Here is a 16,198-nt window from a genome sequence, read left to right as displayed (position 1 = left end):
CACAGAGATCGGCCCCTCGACGATACCTGGACAGTGGGCCGAAACAAGAATACCGCGGAATTTGGCCTAACTCGAGTAAATCAACACAAAGCGGCGCGTGGCGCGGAACGGCCCACTGGGGCATTCGAAGATTATTGTGCGTGGAGAACAATATTTTGTTTGTTTTATTTGGAATTGGACGTGGACGTTGGTACAAAATCTTTGAGTTAGGTATGGACGACGGCACATCGAGATTTATTTATTGAATTGCTTATCATATCACAACTTGCACACATGACACCTATTAGCTTAGCCATTGAATTAGCTGCAATAGGGGCGAATCTGCAACAAAAATGGGTTGCCTGATGTGCAGTCGTCTGTAGATGAAAACGTTTGACGGGAGATAATATTGCTAATAGATCATGTTCGGCTTTTATACTCATAAAATGTGCAATAAGAAGTCAAATAATTTTATCCAAGGGCTTATACAGCTACCGGTCCTGCGCTGCATCCAGGCGCTTCTCTTTTTCAGTTCATCGGTCCATTGAGCCGACAAATAACACAAGTACGGAAAATTTTCAACATTAGCTATAGTAATTATTTTGTCTTTGTCTTTTACACTAATTTTATTTAGAGAAAAGAGTTGATTTTATGAATTGAATAGGCTTCTAAAGTACTGGAGCTATTTGAAAAATTGTTTCACAATTAGAATCCTACAATTCCTGGTTAACATAGGCTATATAATATTTCCAAAAGCGGTACGGAGCTCGCTGGATCAGCTAGTTTTTTAATATAAACTTATTAATTATTACTCATTTGCCACATAAAACTCAAATAATAGGATTAACATAGCCGCTTGTAAGATAGCGCCATTTGAAAAATAAGTAAAAATGCCGGATCAAAAAGCTTTGTTGATTGCAATCCGAAAGCTCTTTCGTGACTCGCAATGTTTTATCTCTAGCTTTCAGTTACCGCGACAGTTAAAAGCGTTTTATAACGAAGCTCTATAATTAAACATTGATGGATTCTTTTTTAATTCCGCTTCAAGTCCGTTGAAGTACTTTGGAAATGTGCCACTAAACAAAAGGCTTGTGTTGGGTATTTTTACGGGTTCGTTCCCAAATGGGACTCTATTCCTTGCTATTACCGGGCTAAATATAGGTAAAAAATAGCTGTATCATTTAGAAATCGTAAAAGGAAAACAGTTGTTTACTTAATGTATTTCTATTACTTAACTAAAAAATAAATTGTCGAGTTTTTTTAGAATCTTTCGTGCGGGAGGGCGACTCATTTGATCGATTTTTTAGTTTGTTAGTCGACAAACTAACTTTTAATGAGACTTTTGAAAAGTTGTCACTTATCATAAATAATCTTCATCATGTTTTGTTATCTAATCTCTAGTATTTTAAAGTAAAGTGAATTTGCTCTCTGTCCACAAGCGCGTTCTGACTTCTGCTACATAGTAGGGTATAGCAAATTAACGGGCCTAAATGACTATCGTTTTTATACCTATAGTTACATTATTCTTTGCTTTGGCGTTCTGCAGTGACTGGCGAAAAGTTGGTCGGAAATCGAACCCAAATGCGGCGGGTCAATCGCTCCCACGTCGTAAAATGAACGTAAAGGTGAATTGCACGAATTTTTTCGTGCACGCCATATGTTGCGACATAAAAACGAACGGTATTTTCGTTGGTATTATATTTTTAATGGCATAGAACGATGTATTGACGTAAAACATTAACCGGGCTAAGACCTTTGATTTTCGCATTTGGTTCCACATTGTTCACATAAATAAATAACACAGGCGAAATCTCGTAATAAAATTGACGAAACTCCGACTCTAGTTAACTTTTGAGTTTTATAAAAACCATATAGATACAACTAATTTATTTAAAACGCAAAGGTTGTGAACGTGATAGGTTTCAAACGAACAAATTGGTGTGGAAGTTTCGACATTTATGTGCTGCCATGTGTTTTGATTCTAAGAATTTTGAGAAACTAGAATGAATTATTATCGACCTTAAAATAAAGTAAGAATATCTTAAATTATTCAGTACATTAACAATCAAGAATCTTCATTATTACAATACAGAATGCGTTAAATTCCAATAACGCGACCAGATTAAAACAATTCTACTACATTCGGATTTATGTCGTTCGATTCGGCCTGTCAGAAACATTCCTACACTTTATTTATAGGTAGTTTCGTAGTTCAAATACGTATTACGTAGATATTAGCTCCAACTCTGCCGGGTTTTATTGGTAATCGAGATCGGCGTCTTTACTCGCACAAAAGGGGAATCAGAAGGAAAATTATTGCAATGGAGAGGATTCAAAATTACATTCGATGGGAACTTGGGAAGGGAAATACTGAGAACAATATCTGTTGGTGTCTTTATAACTAGAGTCAATTTACTTGATACTCCGATAGGAATTAAGCATGTAACCTAGATTCTATAAATCAAATCTAACTCCAATTTGGGCTCTTTACATACACGGTGTCATTTTTACAGAACTTTGCATTCTTGTCATATTTACAGAGGTAACTGATGACGACGACACTGAACACAAATCAGTAAAAAAGAATTCCTTAACATTTTCACTGCAAAACCAAATTTACAAATGTTCTTTTTTATGGGAATCTTTTGTTTATCTACTTACATACACAATTAGGTATTATTCGTTACTTTTAACTCTGTGAATACGGCTAAGTAACACCGTGTACTCTGTACCTACTTAATCAAGTTGTAAAAGCTGCGTTAAAAACAGACACATTTTAATTCATTTCAAAACTTAAATTTATCATTTTCCGTGAGTCAAGCCACTTCATATTTTGTTATAGCTCACCATTTCTGCTACACTTGAGTAAAAACAGCGTTACAAAATTAAATTACTGTTCATAAATGACACAGAGCGTATGACAATCGCGTTAAAACAATTACTTGCTCATTACAATACGGGTCCTATCTCGCTAGTTTGACCTATCACAGTATGGTCACGGTAATACTATCTATACAGTATTCCAACTCGGCCATATTTTTTAAATAAATGTCAACAGCCGCGCGGTACGTCACCGTATGACAATATGTGATAGGGCTGCCCACCTGCAGACCCTATTTTCATTACATCTGCCTACTTAGAATTATGGTTTTATGGTTTTAGATATTTATTTTTCTAAAAGAATACAATTATATTCACTTATAAGAAAAATACAGAATACACTTTATAATAAATAAGCAGCAAGTGCAATTTTTTACAAAATACTATGTGAATGAAATAGGATAAAAATGCATGTTGTCTTGTCATTAGTACATTTAATTAAAAAAATATATTTGTGTTAAGATTTAGTAAAAAAGTAGCGACTGTAAAATGTATGCGCCTCGACTGAGGCGTACAATATGCTTGATTATTATACAGGGTGTTAGGTAAATGGGCTTATAAGCGGACACTAGCCCATATTAACATGTGCATATAAATGGTATGGTGAAGTCAGAAAATTGTTATCATCATTTTAATAATTTTAATTTTCGTACAAATCAGATTTTATAAATTTTATTTTGTATGAAAATTAAAAATAAATAAAATGATATCACTGACTAATTCAGCATACCATTTACATGCATAAATGTTAACATGGGCTAGTGTTGGCTTATAAACCCATTTACCTAACACCCTGTATAAATAGGTACTTGTAATTATTTTTATAAAAAAAACACACTGTTTAAAAAACAACACATCGTCCGTTTATTACTGTGGCACAATCGCGACACCTCCGACTTTTGCATGTCGAGCGCATACCGAGATTTGAATTTCGAAGGAAAGCTCGCGTTTCGTCCGTTTATATGAAGTTACAATACTGTATGATATTATTACCGTGGTATGGTTCAATGCATGCCACTGTTAATATTAGGCTGGGTTGCACCATCTTACTTTAACTTTGACAAACGTCAAAAAACTGTCAACTTCCATACAAAAAGCACCGGTTATCGTCATAGTTACCGTTAAATTTAGGTGGTGCAACTCAGCCTTAATACCTATGTCAGTATCAATACTCTCCCCAATTCGGTAATCATCCGATTCAATGGCCACTGGCTATTCGATAACGGTATCGATATGCTACTCGATATAATATCGAGTAGATACGATGCAAATGGCGCTGTCGTTTATGTAACGATGTGATAATGGAAGTTATATGTACAATAGTGTAGTGCAATTCATCTGGGTAGCAGTTGGCACCTGCATATTATGTTATTTGAATAATTAATTATGTAGAGATAAGAGAATATCGAGCTTAGCACTGTGCATTGTAAATACTATTGTAACAGGTGCAATTGTACAACTAAAATATAAATATATACAGTGTGAGTCACGTTAAAGTGTACATATGAAAATAGATGAAACTAGACCTATTTTTATCGACAAAAAAGAGGTCAAAAAATTTTTGCGATTTTTTTTTTATTTTTTATAGATTTTTTTTTCTTCAAATTACTTATTGTAAAGAAAACGTAATAACTTTTAAACTAAGCGGTATATCCTGATAAAATAAAAACAGTAATAATGCTAAATAACAGGCAATACTAAAAAAGTACATAAAATACACAAAAAATGCCAACAAATAATAAAAAATGATACTTTTTGAAAAAAATCTGCTTAAAAATTCGTGTTTTTTTGGTTATTTTATAAATTTCTCCAAATATAACCGGTAGTTTTTATTCCTTTGTATTATTTTCTATCGTATTATCTTTGTAAAACCAAAAATCGCATGTCTCTATCCCTATCACAACATTCGCAATGATCGTTTGAACTAAGCCTCTCCGGGCGCGCCATTCAACGCTTCGTTAACAACCAAACTGAAAATGGCTCTAGATTTGTAATTTTGATAAAGACAAGTTAAATTTCAAATAAAAACAAAAGATTTCGAAGTAAAATAAGCATTTTAGTTAAAATTAAAATTGTCTCTACCTGTAGCGGAGAATAATGTTGTGGCAGGCCTTTGTTCAAACGATCATAGCAAATGTTGTGATAGGGATAGAGACATGCGATTTTTGGTTTTAAAAAGATAATACGATAGAAAATAATACAAAGTAATAAAAACCACCGGTTATAGGGGCATTTTTTGGAGAAATTTATAAAATAACCAAAAAAACACGAATTTTTAAGCAGATTTTTTTCAAAAAGTATCATTTTTTATTATTTGTTGGCATTTTTTGTGTATTTTATGATTTTTTTTAGTATCGCCTGTTATTTAGCATTATTACTGTTTTTATTTTATCAGGATATACCGCTTAGTTTAAAAGTTATTACGTTTTCTTTACAATAAGTAATTTGAAGAAAAAAAATTCTATAAAAAATAAAAAAAAAATGACAAAAAATTTTTGACCTCTTTTTTGTCGATAAAAATAGGTCTAGTTTCATCTATTTTCATATGTACACTTTAACGTGACTCACACTGTATAGTCTATCTGTCGAGTGTACATAATATCTTGTTTTTAAGTACACTTTTTGGGCGAAGCTTTTTTCTCAACCCTTCAAAGTTGGTAGGTAATTATGTAAAGAAACTGATGCATCTTCCATTAGTTTCAAATTTAAAACTACTATACTACGAGTATTTACTCGCACTACGAATATTTTAGAGCTACGAGATTCGTAGCCCGTAGCACTTCGTAGCAGTGACAAAACATTAGAAATGTAAAGTTATTTTATTAAGCTCTCCATAATTTTCCGTGTGCTATTAACCCGGTAATATAATATAAGTTTTACCTAAGATGCGAATCAGGTTAATCTAACCGTTTTCCCTTTTTCTCAGCTTTATACTGGGTAATATACCCTAGTCAAAGGAGAATAGGTTAATTAAACTGGCTTTAGTGTCTCTGTGCTTTACCTAGCACATAGTTTGTGTCAAAGGCTGGCATTTACCAGGTCGCCGACTCAGCATTATACCGGTAGGTCAGTACCAAATGTTTTGGGGCGGGTAAACCTGACCTTTGTTATATAACCTAGATCTGAACTGTTGTTATTTTAATTCAAGCGTCGAAAATCTACGGTATTTTGGCAATATTAAAATGCCGAAATGCTCGGCAGGTCGCCGTAGGAAATGAATCTTCTTTCCTTTTTGCGTGGCATTGTTTCTGAAATCGATATGGGATATGTGAGTTTTTATCTCAGAACAAATAAGTAGATTTTCTACGTTCTATCCGATTATTGGCTCGGACATAATCACTCTAATACCGGATCTATAATACACTACTAACAACAAGTCGGGCATGTTGTTTTCTTCCACGTGGTCAGTTGATGATCAATTTTTTTATGCAAAATAAGTATTTGACCGCAATCGCACCTGGTGTTAAGTGAGATGCAGTCTAGGATGGTACTATCTGCCCTGTAAGTGCCTATTCACTCTCGCCTTAAAAAGGCCCGGATTATAATTCAACAATATTTTCTCCTTTTGTGGCATAGCTGTAGCATCAACTTACGTAGCTGGTGTGGCATTTGTGTTTCAAGTTTTATAATTTAAAAAATCTATCCCAATTAGGTAGGGCAATTTTTTTTCTGAATTTGCACTTTATTCATATTAATTTTATGACAACGATTGACTTTGTTCAACAGCGCTTCAGTGCCAACACGTCGGTGTTCCCAGTTTAAAACAATGTGTATTCTTCGAGCATTCCTCTATATGGCTTTACGACATAATGAAACAATGCAGTACACAGGCAGTACATAATTGGACAGCCTTCAGAGCGGCAGTGACCGTAAACGCCCGTCATGGCAGCTAACAGATAAATTAGATAACTTGGCCATCCGCCAAGCGCGCCAGCGGCTAACACTTATTTATCATTTTAAATAAATATCGGCGGAAAATTGGTGATGGCTCAGATAAATGGTTAGTGAATTAGGTGGCCGAGGCCATATTTTCAACCTGCGAAAACCGTATGCGGGCTCAAAAATTGAACTCCGACAAACGTTACTTCAAAATTACGTTACTGCGACACAAACAATTTCATTTTGATATTACTTTACTCTACTCTGAGTAAGCAGTACTTCGACAAAGGTAAAACACCTTAAATAGTTCCGGAGTAAATAATATCGAAGAAAAGTTTAGTTAGCCCAGCATGTGAACGTGACAAAACAGCTGGTTTAAATTTTATTAAAGATGTGTGATGGATGTTGGATGTTTATAGAATGTGTGTGTGTAGATTTCAATGGTAGGTTACTTTCTTTTCAGGAGTAACTTATCCATCCATCCACCCAAACTTTCGCGTTTAAAACATTTGTTTAGCAAGTATATTTAAAGTTAAATAGCAGCATTTACGTAAATAACAATAATTATTGGCTAAATACCAACTTTTGGCTATTACTCAAATAATTTGAATCGAATTGGCGACTCGTAAAATAATGTTTAAAGCAGAAACTCATTACGACTTCTTAGATTTCTTGAGCAACTAAAATTATACTTGAGTTCCACAAAAAGGTTCGTTTCAAAGCGTTTATAATTCCTTTCATTCGCTTTCGTATACAAAAACGCTTCTTAAGAACAATTACTTGTACTATTATGCCTTGGCGGAGGCTGCTATTGTCTTGGTGTGTTCTTTTCTCCTGCCAAGAATAGGGTGCCTCTGTTTTTGAAAGTTTTTAAATTCACCTGTCCTCATTCAGATTGTCTCTAATACATTTGATACATTTTGTTGCAAAATAACTCCTAGTAACTACCATAAGATATACCCAACGTTTCGCCATCGGTCTTACAATATTCAAGGCACTGATGCTTTAAAAAAATCAGATAGGCCAGGGAAGCCGTCCGATTGCCTTTGATGTGTTGAAATAATAAAATCAACAATGCACCAAACTTAATACCCCAAAAAGATTTATAAAACGAACCGAAAAGTCATTGCCAAAACATGTTTCCGAAAACTTTATAAATCGTTCTCGGAATCTTTCCAATTGCAAATTAAATAAAATTAACAGAAAATTAACAGTACATTTCCACTGCAAACCAAACGCCAAATGCGAAACAAAATTACGTAGAGATCTGGAGTTCTGGAAAACTTTAAATGCTGCCCAAAATACAGACATTTTTACTCCAAACTCGCCTCTATTCTAACTAAATAAGATTGTTAAGTTTGATACGCCGTCCGTACTAATTACGCAGTGTTTGCCACTCTACTTCTGCACCTGGACAGAAGCCAAAATGTGCACTGGAGTAGTTTCAATAATGCCCGAATGTGGTCTTTATGCTTCACTTGGCTTTTGAGAACCGCGGCTCCTAACAGCGAGTGCTTAGTTTGAAGTATTAGTAAAACGTTATGGTCCTTATAAAACGTGGGCTACGTCAAGATACTCATGGTCGTTGCAATATAGCGCTTATTACAAGTATACATAAAGTACATATCACAGGGGGAACGGAGTTGGATCGAGTATGGACACGTGTTTGACGTATTTGCTGATTCTGATATGAGCTGTAGATACGAGAGAAGAGACGGTCGAAAATCTTGCGAAAGTAACTGCATAATTATGCCCGTTACCTTTTCATGCTTTTTAAGCCATTGAACTGGTTCAATGTTCGTATATAGAGGTTAAAACTCAAGGAAAAACGTAGGAACATAGGAAGTTTTAACCCAAATTTTTGAAAAAAAAATATACGCACTCGTTCTTGTGTATTTAAAACTGAATCCCTATTTCCCTTGGTTACGCCTTTACTTCGAGACCACTTTACCGATTTCAATAATCTTTTTTTCAAGTCTTAGATGTAGAAGGTTTTTACGGAAAGTAAAATTACAGAAAATTCTCCTCTTTCATATCACATAACAGATCATATTTAACTGAACGAAACAAGTATCCAACGCAATGTATGCAACATGGCTGTACTAACAACTTTGTTGGCCTGTTAGTTTACGAAGTTTGCCCGTCATGCGGGTACTCCTAACTTACTCTGTGTGGTGTCTAGTTAAAGCCCGAATTAATGGATTAACTGGTCAGATGGAGTTTGTATCCCTATTCAGCTGTGAAGATGATTTTGTGGGTTGATGTAGGTAAATTCCATTGAGAATGGTTGAAAGGAAATCATAAATTGACATTTGAACCAACATACAATAATAAAAATCAACAAAATTCCTTTTTGGTTATTAAGTGACGGGTTCGATGTGTATTTTACTGAAATAAATAACCCTCATTTGGCGCAGTCGGGTAAAAAATAGGACTTCTATTTAAAGAACATAATGTAATTTTGGCCCCGCCACTAGCCACATAGGAATATAGTTTTGGACCCAGCACAAGCTCCATGGGAAAACTACTTCTCTTTACACTTTGCTTTCTTTCACGTTAACATTGACTCAGCATGTTCTTTTCAAAAGCAGCATGGTTTATGATCTTTGCCTGCTCTTTGGGGAACTAATGAAAAAAGGCAACTAAAGCGACAGTTGGTGAGTTCAAGATTTATTACTCCCATTGCTTGAAACATCTAAACGTTGTGCTATCGGCCACTGTTAACTATCCATTTTCGTTTTTGCTCTAGCTCTCATCAAATGGTGATTCTTTGCGATAGAACGAGACGTCATGACCGGCAATGGGAAGTTAACACTGTTGCCGATAGTACATCTATAATATCTATGCTAATGTTATAACTGCGAAAGTAACTCTGTCTGTCTTGCTTTCACGCCTAAACCAATGAACCGATGATGAAATTTGGCATAGAGATAGTTTGAGTCCCGGGAAAGGACATGGGGTAGTTTTTATCCAGGTTTTTGAAACATGGACGCGCGCGCTAAAGTTTTTCTGTCACAGACAAAAATCCACACGGGCGAAGCCGCGGGCGGAAAGCTAGTGACTAACATAAATGCGAGTGTACAAAAACGCTTTAAATACACCATGACTTTAACACGTCTTTCAGTGTTATTCAATAGTTAAAAAAAATTAAAGACGATGATACATCAGCTGAACACTGTCATAATCTAATCTGATCTTAATGTAGTTGTATTAGGTGCGATAATGCAGTAAAAATATATTCGGATGTGCTTGACTGTACAGATTTATTTTTAACTTTACCAACATTTATTTTTGTAGAAATAAAGAAAACTTTTATCTGGTTTATATTTTCCCATTTTTACTGCTTCGCCAAGAGCATGCTATTACGTTACGTGGCAGTTTTAAAAATTGTTTATTAAAAAATATTTAATCTTCTATAGCCTTCAACTGCCAGTTCTATTTTAGCTTTGCGAATTTGCAACAGACACGAAGGTATGCCAATGGGTGGTTGGTGTAGTGTAAAAGTATAGAAGTAACCTCTCACCAAAAAAAGTCTTCCTTTTACTAATAAGAAAGTGCATTAAACCGGTCTATTCCAATTTGATAACCTATATTAGATCACCCAGGTGATCATAGGCAACACTTTGGTGTCCTTTGATCACCTACAGATGAGGTGATCTCTAGGTGATATCATCCATGGGTCAAAGGACACCAGTGTCGCCTACGATCACCTGGGTGATCTGATCCAGGTGATCTGATCCAGGTGATCAAAGTAGAATAGACCATTAAATCATCCATCCGATTGTTGTCAAATGCCTGTCAATAAACAGCTAATTAACCAAACATTTATAGTGTCGTGATGGGCAATTAAATAAATAAAAAATATTATTTCCACGTCTACAGTAAAGTTTAATAGCACCATTTAAGTTTATATCTACTTTCGGCTACACACCAGACAATGCAAACCTCTTCTATGCTCTTTTCGTGAACGCCTAACAAAAACAGTGCATCATTTTAATGGCCGCCTCGTAGCCCGTAGCCCGTAGCTCGTAGCCCGTAGCTCGTAGCTATCTACGCCGTAGTGTTCAATGCGAAATAACAAAACGCACGGATTTACTGGACTGTCTTGTACTAAAATTCCGAACCGAAACTTTTGTATTCGAGGTAGAAGCAAATATTTACGAATATCGCCCGATGTTCAACCACCGTGATTTTTGTTAAAATATTTTCAGTAGCAACGACACCTTTTTGTCCGAATACAAACTGCTACCTTTATTTACAAATACAGTGATTTTTGTATGGAATTTGACAGATTATTGACGTTTGTAAAGTCAAAGTAAGATGGTGCAACTCAGCCTTAATCGACAGCTTCAATCTGCTACAGAATGAAGTAGGTTTTTCCAACTTATTTTAAACACTAATTCTTTGGTAATAAAACTTGAAATAATTTTGGTTCAACTTCAAGAAAATCAACTGGTATTTTATCAGAGAGCTAAATTACAATGGTCGTTAATTCCGACTATCTATCCTTCGCTATCTGCCGTAGCCTTGAGCTCCGTAGAATTATCGACTACGAAGATACGTAGCACGCTTCCGTAGCGGCTCGTAGCGATTCCTCGTAGCTGTTATTATTCTTTTAATTATGAATTCTTAAGTTAGTATACTTTTACAAAAATCTCTAAAACTCATTTATTTACATTTTGTATTATTGGTACCTAGGTACTCACCATTGGATTTTTAGATAAAAATCGTTATTTTACGTAAAGATAATTAATTATACTGCTCAATTGCAAAAAAAATACTTTATTTTAGTTTCTAATCAACTAATTTCATAAGATCTTTACAACTTTATCAGTGTTTTCATAAACCAGATTTACATATAAAAAAAACTATCACTTTATGATAGGTTTACGCGACGTTAAATATTTTGATCGTTTATTTATACTGCATGTGGTATTTAATAATAATATTGCTTATTAGATTGCATTTCCCGTTTTGTTTCTAGAAGTTAACATCAACGCGGCAATTATTTGAATTTCACACCGCAACCCCTTAATCTCACGTGACCCTTAACCTAATTTGGGGCAATCAAAAACCGGGTAATTCACCCTAGTCCCTACCGACCTACTAGTGAAGTACAGAAGTTTAATATCGATACTACAATACGCTACTCTATCCGGGCTAGGTCGGCACGCACCGTGATATACTTTATCGACGTCAAAATGTATGGGCAAAATCGATAAAATGGCGTGATCACCGCTTATCGTGACGCGCATCCATCCAGGCCTACATTTCCTCTGTGTGATACCTATTCTGAATGAAAAGGATCTCCAGGGAACATCATTCACTTACTTAGTAAATATTCCCTAAAATATTTTGCGGTTATCGAAATGATACGTTATTATTAATGTCTGTGAATTTTTTTTCGCAAAATGGATAATTATTATTAATAGGTTTAATACTATTTTTCGACAATTAATTGATTAATGATCACGAATATCAAAATCGATTGGATGCATTGTATATATTTCTCGTACTCATAATTTTGTTGTCAACTTGAAGAATTGATTTTGAAGTATTTTGATGATCAAAATTAAATCGATAAAACATCGATACTCCCCCATCTCTATCACCAACAAAGTTGCTAATCGTTACCATAAAAATACATAAACGCAATCAGTGGGATCGAGTCGAACGAGACACGTGAAGCGATCACGCGACGGCCACGTTACGTAACGTTGCCGATGGGATCGCGATAGCCACAAGCTAACGAAATCAGTACAACTACAACTAAAATCACGGGCTTTACTTGAAATTTTTTGAAGTATATGGGTACTTGCACCTTGACGTTTCGCCTGTGTTGTTACAGCCGTGGTCACAAGCAGACTGGTGGAACCCGTTATTCTTTACTTTAGTTGTAGGTACCAACGCAATAGCATAAAATATTTTACAATACAAAGCTACATCCCAAAAATTATACTCGTAAATGATTCATTATAGAGCACACATTAATTATAACCGGTGTTATATTGGTACAAGAGTAGGTTTTCAAATACACCTCTCTTTTTTATATAATATAGTCATCTTTCTTTTCAGCCAAAAGCTGCTGAAATGAAATGAAACTTGCTGGACTAAAGTCCCCAAGGATTTTCACAACGTCTGACTACATTGCCCGCATCCAAGCGCATCCCGCAATTGTGTCAACTTTAAAATTTATTTTCAGAGAGCGCATATTGCACACTGAGTCACAGAATTTGGGCGTGGCTACCAAAATAAGGTCAGAAAATGTGCACTTATAACCTTTAGCAACTTTAATCTCACCATAGTGATTATTGTTAATCAATGGTAACAAAGTACCTATTAAGCAGTTTTCGACCAATTGCAGTTCTTTTCTTCTCTGTTTAATCAAGATTTAAGTGCAAGAGTATCGTCCTACACTTATGTTTCTACTCTGTGTCCCGTGCGAATGCGAAGCGCGTGTAGTCCTTAGCAACGCTGTTCAAACTATCCACAACCTCTAATCTGGCAGCGTACATAAACATGACTACCCTGACCTATCAACAAGGAATTGTGGGTGTTACGTGTGCAATAACATATTTTGACATTGGCGTGGCGATACAGTTACATGGTGGCCGAGGGTGTCTTTTGAGTTAGTGACAAACTCGGCACAACTTGATATGCGTTAGATATGCCCCAAGTAGAAAATTCTCTTGGCTTATTCATTCGCGTCTCGGCCAACGTTACACTACGCTACGCGACCGAATGGAAGCTTATAGCTAGAGTCTCATAGCTGACAGGTATGCAGCTAACAAGTTGTATGCCTTTGATTAAACTGCTCTCCTGACCATTCCTGCAACGCGACAGGACGCTACACAATGCGACTAATGCACACGTTTGGCATCTCATTGCTGACTCGTACGCTACGCAAGCCGCAAGTTCTTACGATACACGCCACGCGATATGACGCTACACAATGCGACTAATAGTTAAGTCCCGATTTTTCTTTGAAGGCAAGAGAGCTGCAAGCATGAAGTTAATTTAATCGCTCTCTTAATTATAGCTTGAGTTAAACGAGAATTTGAAGATAAAAGTAAGACTTGGTTGTTTGATAAATCAGACATAGTAAATTATTATTTACTCTAAAATGTGTCAAATAACAAAATGTTTTTTTCAACAGCTTAGCACGTTACTTTTTAAAAACTAAACATAGTACCTACACAGTAAAACAATATTTGGTCCCACGAGGCAAGTACACAAACATTTGAGTTTGTGTTTTAGATTTAGTTACTTTTTTACTTGTGTAGCAGTGATTAGTATGATTTTTACTAATTACTGAAGTAAGTATTTTAGTTTCAAGTTACAGGAACTTTTATTGTTAAAAACTTTTCCTTAACTTTTTATCGCGAGTTAACTTTTACGTAAATAATAATGATTGGTATGAAAATAGGTCACAATAAATTGTTTAGATAAAATTTAATTAACAACAGCTGATAAACCTGCCCTATTTTTAATTACGTCATGAGTTATGATAGAGTTTTTTAAATTGAGTATATTGTTAATAATTATAATTGTGTGCTTGTTTTTGTAGATAAGAAAGAGTAACCAACTAGTCCTAATGTCATGACTGATTGCGGAACTAATTATTATAAATCTGCTACTTTTATTTATTGCGAATACCTAATTTAGGTATCATTGAAGAGTGTAAATTTCGTTTACCCAATTTATTTCAATCCACATCTGTCCAAACTTAGATTCCAACTCAAAAATAGCACTGCCAAGCTCAACCTACTCGTACCTGTGATTACTTTTCGTTTCGTTCGCGCACACCATTTATATCCCATCTAATAATAAACGTCCCGAATTAATCTATGAATGAGAACAAGAATACACAATGAATTCCAATTAATGATTAAAATATCCCCTGAATAAAGCTCCCGAAAGCTCCGTGAATTATTAATGGTTTAATGGATTTGATTTTTCAAGTTATGACACAGAATGAGGTAGATCAGTTATCTAGTAATCTAATACATAAATGCACTATACTAATGGGAATTTGATTCTAAGGACAGTTTACGTTCCATTTACAGGCTCTATATTTTTTCTATTGACATAGATTTGGCTCTTGGTTTTTAAGGAGTGATTTTTGCGGGCGCTGAATCTCCAGAAATTGTTTTAATAAATAAACTAATGAGAATAAAAATATAGCGTTACAATTAAGCGGTGTTTGTGAGCAACATTTAATAAGCACTAAACACAATTGAGACATCGAGTTTTCTGTCAATAAACGTTAATTTATTACAAATTGCCGGAGAATCAGCGGATCTATTTAAAATGCTTTTCTTATTCGCGAATACCCTGACACTTCAAAAATTAATCAAGTCAAAGCTTAAATAATCTTTGAGGGATCATCTGTTATCATCGAATTAAGTAAGCACAGGGAGAGGTTACCAAATCTATGCTTGAGACGGAGGGCATGCAAGGCGTTGTGCGGGCGAGCTTACCGTCGGCATCAGCTGGTCCGTGCTCCTCACGCGAGTCACCTTGTTCTTATAGATGAGCTTCTTCATCGCTCGCTCCACGGGCTGGTTCCACCTCATGAACATCACGTACGCGCCGTACAGCGAGAACAACACCAGCGCCTCCTGCCAGTAGATCTCGCTGTCCCGGAAACAGTATATCAACACTAACAGACTGATCGAGTAAAAGGTACAGTCGCGAAACAACGGCCACCAAGTCAGACTCAACGTCGTGCGGGAGAACAGCGCGCATGCACCGATCACGAACAATATGTTGAACACCGCGGAGCCCACGATCGTCCCGATGCCCACGTCGTCGAAGGACACGAAGACGCCGATGACGGAGGTGAAGAGTTCGGGCGCGGAGCCGCCGGCGGCCATGAATGTGGCGCCCGCCACGTCGTCGCGGATGGCCAGCCGCTCGATGATGACGTCCAGCGACGGCACGAAGAACTCGTCGCACACGATGGCGAGCGCCACAAACATGTAGCCCATGCCGATCACGTGGAAGATGACGGCGCCGGAGCGGCGCTGCTCCTCGCTGAAGAGGTCTGTGGGGAATAGCGGCACGGGTTTGTCCTCCTGGCCGGGTGTTGTGGTGAGGATTTCGAAGTCTGTGGCGTTGGGCTCGCCGGCGCGCGCCGCGGCCAGAAGCGCGAGCACGAGCGCGCCCCCCATGCCGCGCGCGCGGAGGCTCAGGGCACACTGCCGCCGCCCGCCGCCGCCGCCGCCAGTGTTGCCAACAGCTACCAAAGGCTCGTAGCTAGGAATTTAACAGAAAGTAGCTAGATTGAGTATTTTTTTCTCCCTAAAAAGTAGCTAGAAGTAGCTGAATTCAGAAGTAAATAAAATACTAAAGAAATAAACACTGCAGTTAATAAATCAGCTATAAACTTTAATCAACTTAACTTTAATACTGTGACTACTTAATTAACAAATAAAAGAAGACAATATTTTGATTATCT

The 16,198-nt window shown here is 36.4% G+C and overlaps 1 protein-coding gene across 1 annotated transcript in view; it reads right to left on the bottom strand.

Annotated features, from left to right (window-relative positions):
* Positions 1-15,915, bottom strand: part of LOC114366303 (sodium/potassium/calcium exchanger Nckx30C) — a 60,901-nt gene extending 44,986 nt beyond the window's left edge. The window contains exon 1 of the mRNA XM_028323136.1: positions 15,219-15,915. Coding sequence (XP_028178937.1) covers positions 15,219-15,911 — 693 coding nt within the window. The 5' untranslated portion in view covers positions 15,912-15,915. The remainder of the gene's footprint in view (positions 1-15,218) is intronic.
* Positions 15,916-16,198: the final 283 nt, after the last annotated feature.

Source organism: Ostrinia furnacalis, unplaced genomic scaffold (assembly GCF_004193835.3).
Source record: "Ostrinia furnacalis isolate ACB-3 unplaced genomic scaffold, ASM419383v2 OfSCF0618, whole genome shotgun sequence".
In the NCBI taxonomy this organism is placed as follows: Eukaryota; Metazoa; Arthropoda; class Insecta; order Lepidoptera; family Crambidae; genus Ostrinia; species Ostrinia furnacalis.
This window is presented reverse-complemented; position numbering and strand designations above follow the sequence as displayed.